The sequence below is a fragment of the Capsaspora owczarzaki genome, assembly GCF_000151315.2.
Source record: "Capsaspora owczarzaki ATCC 30864 unplaced genomic scaffold supercont2.7, whole genome shotgun sequence".
Lineage (NCBI taxonomy): Eukaryota > Filasterea > Ministeriida > Capsasporidae > Capsaspora > Capsaspora owczarzaki.
In genome coordinates, this window is record NW_011887298.1 from 1291451 (window position 1) to 1309592 (window position 18142).

At 52.9% G+C, this 18142-nt stretch overlaps 8 protein-coding genes across 8 annotated transcripts; 2 read left to right on the forward strand and 6 right to left on the reverse strand.

Moving 5' to 3' along the window:
• Nucleotides 1-3662, reverse strand: CAOG_04888 (hypothetical protein). Its single transcript, XM_004347589.2, has 4 exons — nt 3551-3662; nt 2797-3183; nt 386-2707; nt 1-244 (listed from the first exon to the last, which is right to left on the reverse strand). The coding sequence occupies exons 1-4, from the start codon at nt 3593-3595 to the stop codon at nt 128-130; spliced, it is 2871 nt and encodes a 956-aa protein (XP_004347639.1). The 5' UTR covers nt 3596-3662; the 3' UTR covers nt 1-127.
• A 172-nt stretch (nt 3663-3834) lies between these two features.
• CAOG_04889 (hypothetical protein) lies at nt 3835-7222 on the reverse strand. Its single transcript, XM_004347590.2, has 9 exons — nt 7139-7222; nt 6580-7001; nt 6000-6460; nt 5744-5915; nt 4996-5620; nt 4636-4881; nt 4323-4532; nt 4151-4235; nt 3835-4041 (listed from the first exon to the last, which is right to left on the reverse strand). Exons 1-9 carry the CDS (start codon nt 7172-7174, stop codon nt 3890-3892), a joined length of 2409 nt encoding a protein of 802 aa, XP_004347640.1. The 5' UTR covers nt 7175-7222; the 3' UTR covers nt 3835-3889.
• A 79-nt stretch (nt 7223-7301) lies between these two features.
• Nucleotides 7302-9648, reverse strand: CAOG_04890 (hypothetical protein). The gene has a single exon (XM_004347591.2). The coding sequence runs from the start codon at nt 9584-9586 to the stop codon at nt 7358-7360; it is 2229 nt and encodes a 742-aa protein (XP_004347641.1). The 5' UTR covers nt 9587-9648; the 3' UTR covers nt 7302-7357.
• A 91-nt stretch (nt 9649-9739) lies between these two features.
• On the forward strand, nt 9740-11596 carry CAOG_04891 (TPA regulated locus). Its single transcript, XM_004347592.2, has 4 exons — nt 9740-9926; nt 10473-11117; nt 11217-11322; nt 11419-11596. Exons 1-4 carry the CDS (start codon nt 9819-9821, stop codon nt 11487-11489), a joined length of 930 nt encoding a protein of 309 aa, XP_004347642.2. The 5' UTR covers nt 9740-9818; the 3' UTR covers nt 11490-11596.
• On the reverse strand, nt 11472-12761 carry CAOG_04892 (hypothetical protein). The gene is made up of 6 exons (XM_004347593.2): nt 12604-12761; nt 12414-12447; nt 12260-12319; nt 12085-12167; nt 11766-11935; nt 11472-11692 (listed from the first exon to the last, which is right to left on the reverse strand). The coding sequence occupies exons 1-6, from the start codon at nt 12742-12744 to the stop codon at nt 11611-11613; spliced, it is 570 nt and encodes a 189-aa protein (XP_004347643.2). The 5' UTR covers nt 12745-12761; the 3' UTR covers nt 11472-11610.
• A 241-nt stretch (nt 12762-13002) lies between these two features.
• On the reverse strand, nt 13003-14360 carry CAOG_04893 (hypothetical protein). Its single transcript, XM_004347594.2, has one exon. It carries the CDS (start codon nt 14165-14167, stop codon nt 13166-13168), a length of 1002 nt encoding a protein of 333 aa, XP_004347644.1. The 5' UTR covers nt 14168-14360; the 3' UTR covers nt 13003-13165.
• A 638-nt stretch (nt 14361-14998) lies between these two features.
• Nucleotides 14999-16975, forward strand: CAOG_04894 (hypothetical protein). The gene is made up of 10 exons (XM_004347595.2): nt 14999-15091; nt 15238-15357; nt 15485-15540; nt 15630-15733; nt 15817-15885; nt 15969-16089; nt 16183-16245; nt 16320-16423; nt 16541-16660; nt 16740-16975. The coding sequence occupies exons 1-10, from the start codon at nt 15039-15041 to the stop codon at nt 16875-16877; spliced, it is 948 nt and encodes a 315-aa protein (XP_004347645.1). The 5' UTR covers nt 14999-15038; the 3' UTR covers nt 16878-16975.
• On the reverse strand, nt 16917-17996 carry CAOG_04895 (hypothetical protein). Its single transcript, XM_004347596.2, has 3 exons — nt 17905-17996; nt 17607-17698; nt 16917-17210 (listed from the first exon to the last, which is right to left on the reverse strand). Exons 1-3 carry the CDS (start codon nt 17972-17974, stop codon nt 17118-17120), a joined length of 255 nt encoding a protein of 84 aa, XP_004347646.1. The 5' UTR covers nt 17975-17996; the 3' UTR covers nt 16917-17117.
• Between the last annotated feature and the right edge of the window lie 146 nt (nt 17997-18142).

Here is an 18142-nt window from a genome sequence, read left to right on the forward strand (position 1 = left end):
TCTGAGAATAGTATATTAAGATGCAAAAACACACAAACAAAAAAACCAATAAAACAGCAAAGAAACAAAACGAGTGGGTTGATTGATGATTGCTCAAAGAGTAAAACGAGCCGCAACACAATGATGTTTAAACCACCTGGACGGTCGCGCTGCACTTTTTGCAGGGAAGGAACTCTATTGATGTAGCGGTGCCTTCAATGGAGTCGAGCATGGTGCGCGTCGAGTCGTCGAGAAGAACGAGCGGCTGCTCCAAAACGCCGCGGGGGAAATCAAAATCAACAAACAAACAAACAAACAAACAAACATGTTCAGAGTGAGTATCGCAGCCAGGTTCAAAAAATTCCAACAATCGACTTGCAACAGATCAAATCACCCCATTTCGTACCTGCTCTGGTGGTGGAGATGGTGGCGGTGCGCCCTCGATGCTCTCACCCGGTGTACGCTCGTGTGGCGGCCGTCGGCAACGCTGGAATGTCTGGATGGAGTCGGTGAGCTGGTTGTAGAACTGTTGCTGGACCGACTCGGGAGCCTGGTCGACAGCCTCGCTGTCGCCGGGTAGAGGAACGATGCCTTCCAGAGCCATGTAGCGGAGTAGCAGGCGCTTAAGCTGTGACAGGGTGTGCTTTTGAATTTCACGCTCCTCGAGCAGTTGCTCAATGTAGGTGTTGCGCTCTTCAAACTTCTTTTTCAGCGCGGCTCGCTCTGCCTGGTACATGAGAATGTACTCGCCCACCGTGTCCGTTTCCAGCGCCAATCGTTCCGACAGGTGCTGCTCTTGCGCCAACCGCTCGACCAGCGCAGTCTTTTCGTCCACGACCTGCACAAAGTGGCCCTGCAGCTTGTCCATTTTGGTCTGCAGCTCCTCTCGCATGGTTTCGTGCGACCGCAGGCTAGAGCGCAATGCATTCACCTCGGCCTCGTGATCGACGCGGGAGATGATGTCCGTGTCAGCTAGGGATGACTGTTGTTGCTGGTGTTGTTGCTGTGATTGCGAGGACGAGGAAGAGGAGGGTTCAGCGTCACTGTCATCGTGGTGGTGGTGGTGGTGTTGGGCGTGCTCCATCTGCTGTGCTTTCAGCAGGGCTTGTGTTTGGAACACGGTTTGGTTGAGTTGCTCATTTTCGTCTGTTAGCCGTGAGTTTTCAAGCTCCAATTGTTGCATTCGCAAGGTTGTTGCCGCCGATACTTCAGCGTCCTCGTCGTTGTTGTTGTTGGCTGCGTCGCCATTAGAGGACAAAATACCGCTGGATGCACCTGCTTGAATAGCATCCAACTCTTGTTGCAATCGCGAACATTGAGCTTCGAGTTGACTCGCACGATGCTGCTCGCTGTGCGCAGATTCGGTTAGCTGGGCATTCGAATTCATAATCTGCACAAACCGATCTTCCAGTTCGGTGACTTGCGCCTTGAGTGCACGGTTTTGCGACGTCGCCTTGCTGATCGTCTCCCCGTCACTGCGGAGCTTGCCCAGCAAAGAGTCGCGATCGTACATTGAAGCCTGGTAGCGTTCGTTTTCCACCCGCAACGCCGAGAGCTGCTCGAGTTGTTGGTCGTACTTGGCCTGAAGCGCGACCATCGCGGCAGCCTGGGTGTCTGTTTGCTCCCGTTGGGCGACATCGGCTCCTTGCAGCTTTTCAATTTGGAGACGCAGGCTCTGGGTTTCTGCGGCCGATTCGGCAGCTTTTGCCTCTAGCAGCCGCTCGAGCTCCTCGATGCGTGCCTGTGACGCCCGTGATGTGGCGGCAGCAAGTGCCTCGTCGTGTGAATTTGGCGGTTGAGTCGATGATTCAGATCCAGAAGCCGAGGCCGAACTTGCAACGGCGGTGGCAGCTGCTGCGGTCGCAGAGGCGACAGCTGCTGCCGTGTTTCGTTGTGCATCTTGCAACTGGGCCTCCAGGTCGGAGATGCGCTTGGCGTCACTGTCGCGAGCGCGAGCAGTAGTGTCATGCTGGGTGGTCAGAGTTTGGACACGCGCCGTCTCCAGCTGAAGCTCGCTGGCCAAGCTGTTGCGATCCTCTTGCACTTGACGGAGCGCCGACTCAAGCTTGAGAACGCGCTCGTGAAGCTCCGTGTTTTCGGTAACAATGGCAGACAGTCCCAGTTTCTCGGCGCCCGCTTGGCGCGTCGCCGAAACGGCTCCGTTGCTGAGCGGGGGAGCAGAAGTCTGCAAAAGAGGCGAGAAGCCATTGCTGCTGCTGCCGTCGCCAACAATTTGCTGAAATTCCAGTTGCTTTAACGCAATGGCCTTGCTCAAGTCGCGGTTTTTGATTTCCAGGTGCTCCATGCTGGTGAGTTGCCGCTGGAGTCGCTGCACAAGCTCGCTGTTGGACTGGCGCGACTCGCGCAGCTGCTGCTCGCACTCTCGCACACGATCGTTGGCGCGCGCCAAATTCGCCTTCCCGTCTTCCTGCGCTCGGCTTTGCTGATCACAGCGCGCTCGCAAGTCTTGGACGGTGCGGTCGAGAGTGTCGGCGCGTAGCTTTTGCTCCGTCGCCGAGTCGCGCATTTCGCCAACAGTGCGCGCATGCTCTGCGCTCTGTCGCTGGGCTGTTAACAATTGCTGTGCGAGCTCGCCTTTGTCGCGAATCAACGTCTGAATGACCTCGTTTTGCGAAGCAATGGTGCGCTCGAGCTCTGCGAGTGCATCCACTTGCACTTGGTGAATTGGCGCCAATCCCGGCAATGTACTCGCTAATCGCTGTGTCATCTGTGATTTTGTGAATGTGAGCGTGAGAGAGGAGGGTGGCTTGTGATATCCCGCATCACGAGTAACAAATCCAATTGCGAGCACCAAACCTGTGCTAACGGATCGAGTGGAGCCACAGCCAGATTCGAAGCGACTCGCTGCGGTGGCAATGCAACGCCGCTTGTGTGGGCATGGGTCTGTGCATGCACCGCGGCTGGTGGATGAACAGTCGATGCGCTTCTTGAGGGAGCAGCAGGAGCGAGTCCATTCGGCAACGGTGATGACGGTGCGCCTGCCTGTGCCTGTGCCTGTGCCTGTGTCCGTGCCTGTGCCTGTGCCTGTGCATGTGCCTGTCCATGCGATGAAGCAGCAGCTGAGCTCTTGAGTGGTGCCTGGCTCGCTGGCGGGTGGCTGGCTCCTGCTGCGTTGGCACTGGAACTGGCTGCCTGCTGGCTCGAGCTGCTGCTGCTCGCACCGCCGCGACGCTTCTTCTCGAGCTAGTGCGTTGAGCATTTTGTTGTTGGTTGGTTTGTTTCACACAGTTCAAAAAAAAGCGCAAGGTCAGCAATGGTCTGTCAGTCAGCTCAGAGCTCAATAACGCAATGGCTCAAAAGCGACGCTACTGCCCCACATCCACCATTGGAAACTGTAAAGTTGGGTTGATGGATTGAAAGTAGTGAGCATTGGAGGGGCGATGGGGGGTTGGCGGCAGAATTGGAGGTGGGACAGTCGTGGCGAGGGGGGCGTGAAGGAGGAGGAGGAAGAACGAAAACGGTTTGGATTCAAAAAGAAAACGCCGCGTATCGGAATTGTTTGGATAAAAACTGGTGGATTGGATAGGGAAAGTGAACCAAGCGCGCCTACCAATCTCTGGGCGAGCTGCGCCTTCGCATCGGTCGCGGCGTCCATTCGCTCGGATGTTTGTCGGGAAATGAAAAATCACAAAGCCGCAAGTTCAATGAGGAGTGAATAAAGTAAAACAAGTAGAGTGAGCCGAATGATGATCATCGAAGAGAGCGAGGATGTTGCTGAGAAACGGTCAGATTTTCTGTTTTGCTTAACGTTTGTCGTTTCCGCTGTGCAAAAACTGCACACTCAACGTTGAACGCACTCTCTATGCATCGCGCATTGGTCGGTGTGGCAAAAAATACAAAACAGCCGTGTTTACGGTTCTTTAATTACAATACATCCCAAAAAGAATGATCAGACATACACGCCATCCGCTTCGTCGCTCTGCACTTGGTAGCCCGAACGACCCTTGTGGTAAGTGGCAGCCTCGTTGAGCGTTCGTTCAAGTGCGATCGATTTGGCACTGTGTGTGTCCCCGGTGGTTTGGATGCGTATCGATTCCGTGCCTGTTTGAAACAACCAAGTCGATTAGCAACGCACACACACACACACACGCACACACACACACACACCCTTTCATTCCGCGCTTCCTGCAGCCGGCAGCATGCCACGTACAATAGTGCAGGAAAATCGCTTGGATGGTCACGTTAAACACGCCCGTATACATCATGACCACCAGAACGCCCTGGAAAATCATAATCTGCTCCGGCACAGAGACATATTGGTGTTGTCAGACAACAAGTAAAGTACAAACAGAAAACGGCTCCATCGTGTAGCTCAAACGTACAATGAACGGGAAGGCGAGAACGTCCAAGTCTTCCTTCGAGCGCAAAACCCCAGCAATGATGAGCGCGCTCGTCAATGCAATAAAGCACAAACCAAGCGTCATCACGAGGCTGGTGGCAGACTGCACGACGGCAAACGGCAAAGCATTTCGCGAGAGGAGTCCAACCGACTTGCGACCCGCACGGCAGAAGGGCTCTCCCGAGATGGCCATCTAGCAAACAGCAAGTGAGTCGAGAAATGTTTGAGTGAACGATACAATACCTCCCTGCCTGGTCAGACAAAAGCAGTGATGACAGGGAGCGAATGAAACTCACCTGAACATAAGCCATGCGGGTGACAAACTCCATAAATGACGCCATGCTCAGCACCAAGCAATCAAAACAGCTGAGCAGCAGCTTGGCAAAATCGTTCTTGCTCTTGCGCAGCATTTGCCGGACGCGGGAGATCAGGAGACGAAGCAGCGCTGCAACAACCATGACCAAGGAACCAAAGGCAATCGACCCCAGGTGGAAGTACATTGTGCGCATGAAGGAATTCCAGACTGGCCGAGAGCACGGAATCTAACAATGGCAAAGATACAAAGCAAACCAAAAGATTGTCGTGAGCATTGACGCCAGCGAAACACCCTCAACAAAAAAAAACACGAGAACTGCGGGTGCCAAAGCACGCATTACCTTTCGCTTTTCACAGGTAAGCCAATCAGACACGGCCCCTGCGATTGTCATGACGGCAACCCCTTGGATGAATTGCAAAATCCAGATAAACCCAATGATCTGGAACACACGAACTTGTTGAAGAGACTCGTTCTCGTCGTACCACAGGTACGGAATGCCCGAGCCGGTGAAATGGATGGATGTGCTGCCTGCCGACCCCATGTGCACAATCACGATAATGTTGAAGGCAAATACGATGCAAACAAGGCCAAACCCGAGGAAAGGGACAATGACGAGCTGAGGCATGTGAGTGACTGCTTCGGCGGCCAACTTGATGATCTGGGTGGCAAAGTAAATGCCACGGCGCAAAAGAAACGTCATCAGGATGGCGAACAGCGTCAGCAGAAGGAAGATGATGGCGTAGGTCAAGAACATGTCTCGGTCCGTGTAATCAGAGTGCACGGTGGCATCGCTTGGCTTGCCGTCCAGCTTGGAGTCAAGCGAGTGCCACTCGGCAAAACAGAACGCCGAGCAAGACAGCAAGAGTGTCAGGCCGAACGCAATGGAGCTCCAAATAATGCAGCCAGCAAAGCGACTCAGTAGCAAAAGCCAGATCAGAGAAAGAGCCGTTGCCAGAAGCAAGCCGCTGTTGCAGAGGGGTGGCGAGGTGGTGGCGAGAAGAAAGTCAACGAAATTGATTGGGGGGGGGGCGGCGGCGGAATGAACAATCCAACAATCACCCTCCTGCTCCGCTCTTTTTTTTACTCACAGGAGAATCCAGCCATAAGAATGATTCAAATCCGACATGATCCGATCAGCCAGTCCGCTGTCGTTGATGTCTTGATACGCCATGTCCGCGATTTGAGTTGCATTGATGGTCATGTTCGACGCAGGATCCGTGTAAGACTCTCCAAGATGGGATGGAATGCAGCGATGGGCGTCTGGAAGTCAAACAAGAAGAAGAAGGAACAAACTCAGCAACGATGAGACTTGGCCTCAAACCCCTCGACCACTCCACTTCTTACCCGAAAAGCTTTGGAAGGAACCGGATGCACACAGGCCTTGGCTGATCTTGGCAAGCAAATCAGCTTCGCTCACCACTGTAACGTTGGCGACACACCAAATCTGAGAACCAGACGCGGTTGGGAAGCTGGCCGGCGCTGTCACCTTTGGACACGACGCAACGCACACACCGCGGGCAATGTAGCGACTCGCCGACAAAAAGGAGTCGTGGAAGGATTGTGAATGCGCCGAGGATGACGGAGTCGAGCCAATGAGCGCCGCAGCTCGTTCTGGGCGATTCATGAGCGTAACTTGAGGCAAGTACAAGTTCCACTCGTTGTCGTTGTGGATTGAGTCTTGTTGGATGCTCGTCGTACTGTTGCCATCCAGGTAGAACAGCAAGTAGGGTTTCCCGCGCATGTCCGGCCCATCCTCGTTTTCAATGCCACAAAAGTAGCCTTGCCAATCTCGACCGTGGTACAATCTGCCGAAAAAAAAAACCAAAATCCCAATCGTTCAGAGAAACGCGGTTTTAACCCCCCCCCCCCAATGAACTCGAGCCATAACATTATCTTTTCGCACGGCAGACGTTTAGCCTCCTACCTTGCAGGATCGCCTTGGGAGACGGCAACAATGCCAAGGACCATCATGACAAACACGTAGAGGAGGAACAGGACGAGGAACGGCCAGTCGTTGACGCACTGCCCGCCTTTCCACTTGCGCCCGGCATCGCGCGGACTTGCCTCGTCAATGTCACCAAGTCCGCCATACGGGCTGTCCGCAGAGGCGCCCTCCGACCGACTGATGACGACAGCGCCGCGCTGGTTGGCGGCATTTGGCTGTTTCCGGCTGCTCGGGGCAGCCACGCCGCCGTACGACGACCGCTGCCCGCCTGCCAGTGCGCCCGAGGCTTGCTTGTGACTGGAGCTGGCAAACGCGGCCTGTGGCTCGGGGGCACTGGCGTTCTGGTACGCGCCCGGGTTGTAGTAGGACTGCGAACTCACCGTCCGGCTGCTCCCGCCGGCCTATGTACCAAACAAACAACGACCACCATGATGAGACCAGCGAAATGCGAAATCAAAACCCAAGGAGAAGTACATCAAATTCACAACGGTGTAGAAGGGCGGGGGTGGGGGAAGGCGGAAAAACCTCAAACCCGTACCAGCAAGCCGGAACGCTCTTCGTCCGGACTGCTCATTTTTAGGCTGGGCGGCGACTCTGAGCGACTGAGAGAATGCTGTACGGCAATAAAAGAAGAGTAGAGGACGAAAGAATTATCAGGGTTTGACGAAAAAAATGCCATGATGCACTGCTGATACTGTATTGAGATGGATGAATACGAAATTGGAACCGAGGAAACCGACATGCAGCGCGTGCCAAATCATCGGTGCTGCTGCCTATTATGCTGTTTGGCACGGGGAATGACACGATTCTGCGAGTCGAGGTACTCGTCATCGTCATCGCTCGACTCAGACTGGGAAGAACGCTCCTCACCCGACGACAAGTCGTCCAAAAGCGCTTCAACGACGCGCTGAGTGCGCCTGGTGGCAAGGTCTTCAGGCGACAAGGTCTGTGGTTCAAAAGCAGGTTGATCCCGCAATGGCAACCGCTGGGCAAGGCTTGCGGCCGCAGCTTGCACAATAGCGTCCGCGCACTTCTCGAGGGGAAGAGAAACCAACGTGGAGCAAGCGTTGACAAGATCCAGCCGCAATCGATGATCAACCCGTTTTCGATGGTGCTGCAGCCTTTGCTCTTGCTCATGCTCTTGCTGCCTTGCGTCTGATGGCAAAGATCGCCGCGTTTTCCGGACTTGTTGTTGGCGAGGCTCACTCTGTTGGACGAGTTGGAGCACCAAGCGAGCGCAGTACTCCAACAGCACGGAATCAAGGACGGCGTTGGGTCGGGCACGCACTGTTTCGCGCAGGAAGCGGCGAACTTGTGTTGCGATGGCGTGCAGGGTGCCCACTTGCGACTCGGACATGACACCAAGGTGCTCGATTGGAAGCGAGGCAATAACAGAGTCGACTGCACGCTCATCCGATACGAAGAGCAACGAAGAACTGGGCTGCTGAGTGGTAGCGAAGGCGTCGCTCTGGTCGTCCGTCTCGCTGTCAGACATATCAGCGTCAGATTCTTCTTCTTCTTCGTCTTCTTCTTCGCTGGAGTCGCCCTGGTCGTTGTAGACAGTGTGGTCCCCATGGCTCTCTTCCGTTTGCTGCTGATGGTGCTGATGGTGGACTGGCTGCCGGCCAGCTTGATGCACATGACCGTTGGCTTCCGTCGTCTTTGAGGCTTGGTGTTCCCGAGCGTCGCTGGCACCAGCAGTAAAGGCTGCATTGACGCGCAACCCATCTAACACTCGCTGCTGCAGTGCGTGCCCGCGAACGAGGGCGAGCAATCGCACAGCCTCGCGTGCAAAGCGAATGTCCGAATCCTCGTGAAGCGATGCGAGCCAATGCTGCGTCTCGCCCCGCAAGTCCGAAAGGCTGGCGACCAATGGAGGCAAAGACAATGGGCTGGGTAAATCGTGCCCTGGTTTGCTGTTCTGATTGGGGGTGCTGTCAGCCGTGCGAGGATGTGCCGATGCAGCCGAAGCGCGTTTCGGCGTCGAGGTCGTGGATGGAGCAGACTGGGCCGCTTTGCTGGGTGTGGTTCCGTTGGAAATCCATGACTGAAGATTGGACTGGACTCGCACCTGCCCTGACGACGACGATGATGTTAATGATGATGATGATGATGATGATGATGATGATGATGATGATGATGATGATGATGATGATGATGATGATGATGATGATGCTTGCCGAGGCATGCTGCTCGCTGGTTGTGCTGCTGGCTGCTCGGAGTAAGCCTTGTAAACCAACGAGTCTGCTGAAGCCCGGTGCACTGTCGGTGAGGCTCCCGCAGCTGCTGCGGTGGAAGCTGGTCGAAGTGGACCTTTGCCCTTGTGAGTTTCAGAACGAGGCGTAGACTGATGGTTTGCATACCCCGCGTTTCCGGTTGGACCATCTCGAGTCCCAGTGTAACTCGACTCTGGACGGTACCCGAACGTAGCAGGCCACAACAACCCATATTCAGCGCTGAGCTTGACGGGATACGAAACGTTCGAGTCCTTTTGTTTCCTGCTGCTGGAAGTGTAGCTCGTGCCATTACCAGTACTGCTACCATGAGCATGACTCGTATTGCTGCTCTGATAGCGGGTTGACGGCGTGCTTGGGAGTGACAGCGCGTCAATCCGGTCGAGCAATTGCTGGTGCTCGTCCAGGCTCGCGTTCAGCGACGCGCGCAGATCGTCCTGGCCATCGCGGGCAGCAGATCCGTACCCCGCAGTGTTCCATCCAGCAGCAAGGCTCGGCGCACCGGCGAAGGAAGTGGCGGACGAGGAGGACGAGGCGGAGCGTCGGTGATCGTCATACAGCTGCTGGTGGTACTCGTGGCCGAATGCAAGTCCACCCATCCTACCACTGCCCATGCTGGCTCGACCACCCGCGCTAGAGTGACTTGTTGGGAGCAGCGGTGGCAGTGGCGATGCGTGCGAGATGGTAGCGAGGCGGCGTCTTGCTTCACGGAGCTCGGCCAGCACTTGCTCGGTGGACTGCCGATCTGCCATACTTGACGAGTGGATTGACTGTGAACGACGAGACCGGAATTCTAGTCACAAGTGAATGAATGACTGAACGAATGAATGACTGAACATCAAAAGGGAAAGCTCAACGAAAGAGAAGCTTTGGTCTCCGAACTCAGTGCGACTGCGACTGCGACTTTGACACACACACTCCAATTTCAAACTCAAGTCAAGTTCAGTCTGTTTGTTGTTTTGTCTTTTTGGAGTACAAGTCGTGATGATGATGATGATCGGCAGACGAGGAGCGAACGGACGCTCTGTGCTGCTGCTCGCTGTGATGCTCGCAGTGCTGCTTGGATTTGTCGCCATCGCCGCCGACGCCCAGGTACATCAAAACAAAAGCAGCGCAGCGGTTAAAGACCTCACCGCATTACACAGCCGGGCGTTGGTGGGCGGGGGCAGGGGAACAGAGAGGGCAATGCAGGGCAGAGCGACATTTAGCCCCAGTTTGCCGACGTGTCCACCTAAAGCGATGGGGGGAAGCACCGCACGCATCCCGCTGAGCAATGAGACGAGCAGCAAAACCAAGCCCCATGAAAACAAGCTGGATGGCCGAGGTTGGACGCGAACACGAGCAAGCTGTTTGAGAGCAATGGTTCCGCGTGTCCCCCTTTCGCTTTCCTCTTCTCACGGAACTCGACTCGACTCGGCTCAGCACAGTCACTCAACTCAACTCAAACTCGGAAAGTAGAAGAGGAGGAAGATGACGATGGGAGACGAGATCAGTCGATGGGAGCAAGCACGAGATTATTGTACCAAGATTGAAAAACTCAGACTTTTGGGATTTTTGGGGAAAAAACACATATACACACACGAGAAACCACACGAGCATCCTGATAGACTTACTGGGCAACTTTTGTGCGGTTGACAGGAGGCCGAACAAGCAGTGAACGAGCTCGCCAACGCACCGAACGATCAGGTTGATGCCAATAATGCCAATGCGTACGATCCGAATGCGTACGATCCCAACGCACCCTCGGGCTGGTTTACCGGTACCAAGAAGAAGGGCTTTGCGAGTGCCTTTGTTGCGTCGCTCTCGGTCATTATCGTGTCGGAGATTGGCGACAAGACATTCTTCATTGCCGCCATCATGGCCATGACCCATCCACGCAAGGTCATCTTCATCGGTGCAATCGCTGCGTTGGCGCTCATGACAGTGTTGAGTGTCGCCATGGGCTTTGCGACAACCATCATCCCCCGCTACATTACCTACTATGCATCCACCATGCTGTTTGTCTTCTTTGGACTCAAGATGCTCCGCGATGGCTGGAAAATGTCGCCCGACGAAGGCCAGGAAGAGCTTGAGGAAGTCACGCTCGAGCTCAAGCAGAAAGAGCAGGAACTCGAATCGCGCCAACACGCCAACGCCGACGTCGAGTCGGGTGGCCTTGCCAGCTCGCTTCGACGCCTCCCAGGGCTCATTCCGCCAGTCATGATGCAAGCCTTTGTGCTCACCTTCCTCGCCGAGTGGGGCGACCGCTCGCAGATCACGACTATCATTCTTGGTGCCACCGAGGTAGGGGAATGAGTTTTGGTGGTTTGTTTGTTTGTTTGTTTGGATTTTCTTGCTGGAAACTGACTCGTTCTCCCATTATTGCTCTTTCTACGTCTCTAGGACCCGATCGGCGTCTCAGTGGGTGGTACTCTGGGTCACGCTCTGTGCACTGGTCTCGCCGTGCTTGGCGGACAGCTTCTTGCAAAACGTATTTCCGTGCGCACAGGTGAGTAAGCTGCTCGTGTTGTAATGCTATGTTGGCACGGTTACTCATTCGCACGTTGAACTTTGGATATCTGCTCTTGGGGGGGGGGGTTTTCAGTCACGCTGATTGGCGCCGTTTTGTTCTTGCTCTTCGCTCTGATCAACCTTGTCCAAAGTCCCGACGAGTGAATGGCGTGAAACATGCGTGATCCTTAATTTCATTGATTGTTACAAAACCAAGTCGTGCTTCAATTTTTGTTTGCAGGAAAGTTGAATACAGTACAGTACAAAAAAATTAACAAAATGGCCGCTAAAAGTCGTCACGGCGGCTACTCTTGCGCGAAGAGTGCATCTTCTTTTCCATCATACGACGCTCATTGGCAGCACGCTCTCTGCCAGTGTATCGAATCAAGGAATTGTGAGCAATCGAACCAAGACCATTCTTTCTCAAAACGAAACACTTACAATCGACGAACTTTCGCCTGCTGCTCGGGAGAGGTTTCGGTTGGAAGTTCGGACGCTTTTGCCAGCATGACTTCGAGCTTTTCGAATGCATCTTCAATGTTCTTGAGTTGTGTTCGGTGGGTTGTTGACGTTACGTGAAATTCTCCCTCTTTTGTTATGCGGCTACCCTCCTGAAAAAAGGAACAAACAAATAAAGTTAAAGAAAACCCCGGCAAACAGACATATGACAGGTACGACTCGTTGCGGTTTGCAAATATGATTCCAACGTCAAAGCTGACGACGACACAGCCATGCCATGCTGAAAATGGTCGAAACATACAAACTGAACGAGGCGATTTTTCACACGCTCGGGAATCCAGCTGGCTTCGCTGAGGTTGAATCGGAGCTCGACCTTTGTATTAACTGACATGGTTTGTCACGTTCATGCAAAATGGAGGAGGGAATGAGTGAAACTGTTTGACAACCAGAACAATCTGCTCAGAATTGCCTCTCACCTTTGTTCACATTTTGGCCTCCAGGACCACTACTCCGCGCAAAAGTGACCGAGACACGATCTGTAACACCCCCGAGCATACAGTAATAGTACTATGAGATGTTATTCAACAAGTCCATTCGGCTAGGGGTCTGAAACCAAACACGCTCGCAGACCTCGTGGAACGGGACCAACAAAGACAGAGCGATCCTGCAAAGTGGGCAGCAAAGCAAAGCAAAAAAAAAAAAAAAACGAATGTAGTACGATGTGAGCAATCCGAGGCTTCCATTTTTGTGCTCTGAGACGATGTCTGAGCGAGGGTTTTCCCGCCAGTATTTTCCCGCGTTTGTTTTCTTGGGGACGAACCTCCTTGTCTGCGGGAGCGAGTGCTCGACCCGCCTGTGTGCTCAATGCTCGCAGCCATGTGTGGTGTACAGCCATACACGCGGTTGGCGCCGACTGCAGGCAAGGCGTTGCCATTCGAGGCCAAAAACGAGCGATTGACATTTTACTGCAAAGGTAAGAAACGAGACTGACATGGACGTCCAAACCCCAAACTCGAAATTACAGTTACAAAGGGAGGTGTTAGTAAAGTTGTTTGCATCATTGCGAACTAAAGGAAGGCGAAAGAGAGCTGAGAAATCCGAGCACATTGCAGCTGCACAAAACCCGCCTCGCTTCTGCTCCATTTCCAACCATACGAGTGCTTTGCCAGACTCCACCAAGTCACCAATGGATGCATCTTTCTTCAAAGTTCATGAGCATTGACAGGGCGATGCGAGAACTTTTCGTTTGGTTTGTACAGTACATCCAATTCCAAAACGCCAAAAACGCAGCAACAAAAGACTCTGCATCACAACCTGCTTTGTATGTCAACGACCAGAGGAGTCCACCTGAAAAACAAGTTGTTGGACGGCGCGTACTCGGTTTACGGAAGGTACTCCAGAGACAAGGGGCAGTCGGAAAGGTCTTCTTGGCAAAGCTCAACCGACGAAACCACGGCGGCAGTCTCAGAGTTGACGCCGACGAGGAAGAAGTTTCCAGCATGGGAGCCAGCCGACTGCTGGAAGATGGCGTACAGGACGCGGGTCTTGAAGTCGAAGGCGGAGATGGAGCTGTCCATGACGAGGTACGAGGGAACGGTGCCCACCGTCTGGAACGAGGCGTCGCGCGAGTTGAGGTTGACCAGGACACGCGAGTTGCCGGCGTACGCGAGGCAGGCCATCTTGCCGGTGGCCTGGTCGAACACCATGGAGTCGACGTTGAGCTTGTCGGGAATTTGGTGGACAAGCTGGCCCGAGCGAACGTTGAAGGCAAACAGGTCGACCTCGACGCTGCCGCTCTTGTTGACTGCGAGCGAGACCCATTCAATGCCAGCGGACTGGTCAAAGCCCGAGATGCGTTCAATCACGTCAATGCCGCCAATGCGAGCAATGTCCTGGCGTTGACCGGTGAGCGGATCGATGGTCAGGATGTGGTGGGCATTGCCCTGGCTCGCCTCGCGGCCCATCGCAATGAGCTTGCGCGTCTCTGGGTCAAAGTCGAGGACCTCGCCAACGCCGACAAAGGTGCCCAGAATGAAGGGCAGCGGGGTCTCGACGACAACCCTGCCCGTGTTCATGTCGAGCCCGACAATCGTGTTGCGCTGCGACGTCACGTTCAGTCCGATAAAGTAGAAGATGGCGTTGATGGGGTCGATCGTCGCGAGCTGCTGGGCGATGAGCTCGAACGCGATGGTGGGGCCGACGTTCGTCACGTTACCCGTCTTCGGGTCCACACGCACCAGCGCAGGCGCAGGCGACAGGCCGTACAAGCCAGACGGCGGCCGCGCAGCGCTGACCAACGACGACGACGACGACGACGACGCGGTCGCGGCAACAATCGCAGCAAAGGCAACAAGCGCAGTGACCGAAATAGAGCGGCAGATCATTCTGTGAAGGGAAAAGGATGAGAACTTGACTGATCGTGTCGTCAATGCCTCTAAATCCGGATTGGCGCCTCGTAGATCTACGGCCTTGTGTGCAAGCTTCTGTTATGATCAAAGATCGTTCCACGAAGATACGAGTAATGGGTTGATGTTGAGAATGACGTTAGGGAAAACTAGAGACTTCACTGATACAAAGCGACGAGTGAACACACTCCAAATACAGATACACATCAATCCATAACAGCTTCCACTCGCGCCTTTGCCCTCCCCTTTGTGTCAATCAATGCATCAATGCAAATGTGTGGGTGAAGTGGCGGGACGCTTTCGCCCGAACTCATCGCTAGGCAAGCGAAAATACGAAAAAAAAAAAAAAAAAAAAAAAAAAAAAAAAACAGACGAAAAAAAACCGGATCCAGCCAAAATCCAATGCATTCGGATTTAAAAATCATGCCACGAGGTTGTTCGCAAACGCGCGCCCCCTGCGGACTCTGTGACATCGCCAGCACGCCTTCCGCGAGCCAAATGCAGCCTACACACAATAGGTGTTATTGTGACCAAGCGAGCGCGGAGGTCCGGTCGACACGAGCTTTTGAAAGGGCTGAAACATCAGACATCAAACAGTCAGGATGAGTATCATTTGTTTCTTTCGGTACTGTACTTGAGCTCTGCAATTCATGCTTCATAGTCTGGTGAGCAACGTGGCAGGAGAGACGGAAACGCATTACAGTAGAATTTCGTGTGTTGAAGAGCACAACAAGTTTGAGCTTTCTAGAACAAGGACTTAGATCTACTAAGACCTCAATAAAATAAATAAACAGGATGCCCAGTCCATATTGTCGTTATTCAGTACACTCGCATTCGTCATCACACGCAAATGGGAGACGCGTTCTGGCAATCGTACCGCGGCATTACTGCCAAGCTGCGAAAGTGAGTCGTGGTCCTGATTCGGCTTTTCTTTTTTTCAATGGTGCAAAACCGACTCCAAAATCAATGCATGTTGTTTGCTTGAATCTGACACTGCGGGGACTGTGAATGATGATCCTGCTGTGTGTGTGTGTGTGTGTGCTGTGTAGGCGATTCATGCGCAAACCAAACCTGACGGAGGCAGCGTCGAGCTTCAACGAGCTCTTCGCCTCCATGAAGCGCGATGGCAACAACCAATACGCTGCGTTCTGCCTGCTTGCTGTTGCCCGGTGAGTGATAGCGGATCGGACGCGAGGAGAGCGAGCGAGAGACACTTGTTCCACTCGTTTTGTGATTGAGCTTGACTGACACAAGAGCGCTGACGATGCGTGACAATCGCGATCTGGTCGCTGATAGATGTGAACAAGCCATGTCAAACACTGCAGAAGAGGCCGAGAAGACGGTGGAAGCAGGTAAAAGCCCACGCTCGTTCGCACGTTCGTCTCAATCTCGCTTCGGTGGACTTTGCACTCAATCTGCTGGGCTGCACAAACGATTGTAGCACAACTATTCTTGCAAGCGGAAATGGAGAACCATACACTGAATTATGCAGGCTACGAGGAGCATTTGCATGAGGCGACGCAATGTTATCTTCAGGCGATTGATGTAAAGCTTGTCTCTTGTGGTTGTTTTTCTCTCAGTCTGCGCTGTGAGTGTTCATGCACTCACACTTGGTCTGTTGATGACAGCTCTATGTCCAGCTCAACCGGCCGCTATTTGCAGCGTCTTTATTCGTGGAGCTTGCGGCCGCAATGAAGGTTGGTTTGACTTTTTCTTCGGTTTTTGTGTTTGTTTTTGGTTGGCAACACTCATCAACACCTGCTCTCTGTGAATCACTTAGCTCTTCAAACGCGTGGATGATGCGGCAATGTACTGCGAAAAGGCAGCAAGGTTCCAGCTCCTTAGCCCCCTTGCCGCTCTGAGCTCGCTCGAAGAGGCTGTTGCTTGCAAGATTATGAAAAGTACTGGTCATTCATCTATGCTGAGTTGAGTATTTAGGAGACTCACATTGTATGGTGTTCTTTTTTGGTCATGTCTCTTCCTTCTTTGCGCAGAGGACTACGACGGAGCAATTCTCACGCTTAACGAAATTATCAACTTTGCCCTCGAGCGATTTGGTATGAGACTCTGAACCCGTTGTTCTTTGCTCGTTGATGTGATTCGCTGACTTTGCACCCATCTTTGCTGACAGGAATCCCAATGCCGAACGGAGAAACGCACTGCGCCCCAGGCGCCGCGCTCGATGTTATTTCTCGTGCTGAAGTCACGCGATTACTGCTATTACTCTTGCTGCAGGTAATTGACTTGGCTGTGCAAGGGCTGCGCGTGTAATCGGTTGGTTTGTGAACGTCCATTTCACGTTCATCGTGCCACTTTTCTTCTTTTTTTTTTTCTTTGTTTTTAAAAATCCAGCCATCTCCACATGCCTCGAAGCCCGACCACGCCGTTGTGCTTGAAAAGTTTGCTGCAGATGAATCGACGGCATCCCAGTACATGCCCGAGGAATTGCGATTGCTGCTCCAGTCGCTCGTGGTAACTAGCATCCGCTTCCACTGTATGTTCTTGTTTCTTCTCGCGCGCTCACCTGAAGCTGCCTGTTCCGTTCCTGCAGCTCACATGCGGTGCCGGAGACACTGCCGGTGCAAGTTTATTGCAAGCTGACCTCTGGATTCACTTTACACCGCTTCAAAACGACCTGATGCAATTGATTGTGACCGAGCTGCACAATGGCTTTTTGACCAAAGCGTAGCGTCGTAATACACCCTTTCTGTGTGTGTGTCGCATGTGCATTTGCGCCTCACTCGCGCACAAGCATAATTCCAAGAGAAAACGGGGGTTTTTGTGGGCTTGCTGATTTTTTTTTTTTTTTTTTGTTTCTTGTTACAGAGCTTGCAGCCAAACAAATGATACACGGAACAACAGACATCGCATCAACAATCCAATGCATTCGAAGAGGCCGACCTGCAGTTTTTGTTTTGTTTTGTTTTCTTTACTTGGACTCCTTCTTCTTGTCCTTGGTCTCTTGCTTGAGCTTGTTGAGCTCCTCCTTGTGGGTCTTGAGGTACTCGACCTCCTCAGAGTCCTGTAATTTATTGTGTGTGAATCAAAAGTTGGACAAATAAGTCAGTGACATGAACATTGACACATTCGATTCAAATCCGAGTTGGATCAAAATCTGAGTTCGATTGATCAAAATCTGAAAACCTTTGACAATGGTTTTCAATAAGAAAAAAAAAAAAAAAAAAGAGAGATCGATGACTTTTATTTCTCTCTCTCTCTCGTTCTTGCGGCTTCGGTTGGACGTTTTCACGCGTCCCCTCGTCACACCAAATCCAAACCGAGTCTCTCATTGTGATGAGCGACCCTTGTTTTTTGTCATCGCGGATCGGCCGTTTCGGCGCCCGAGGCAGCGCAGCGAACGTGTGATGAGTGTGAGTGCAAAAGGCGAAAGCGAGCTTTTTTTTTTTTTTTTTTTTACCTTCTTCTTGAAGTACTGCTCTTCGATGGCCTTCTCGCGCTTGCCGAAAGCGCCGCCGCCCTCGCGGATGCCGGCAGTGCTGCCGCTGCCAGCTGTTTGTACAAGACAGAGAGAGTGTGTGTGAGAGCGCGCGCGGTGAAGCGGTGAAGCGGACAGAACAAAAAGTGAGAACAATGAAAAAAAAAAAAAAAAAAAGGTCAATGCAGTTCCAGTCATTTCCCCCAATGCCGAGGGCCGCATCACCATCATCCAGTACAAATGGCAGTGAGAAACGAGGGGAAGGGAACCAGACACTCACAGCTGGAGCTGCTGTTGCGGGCGCCGCGAGCGAGGACCTGAACGGTGCGGGTGAGTGCGACACGGAACATGATTGGGGAAATAAAGGGGAGTGAGAAGTGAGGCTTAGCAAACCAGAGTCTGGATGAAGGGCAAAAATAAATAATAAAATAATAAATAAAGGTGGGAGAGGGGACGATGGGTGGGAGTACTGTGTTCAGATTGATCAATGTTGAGGGGTTTTTTTGGGGAAAAAGCAT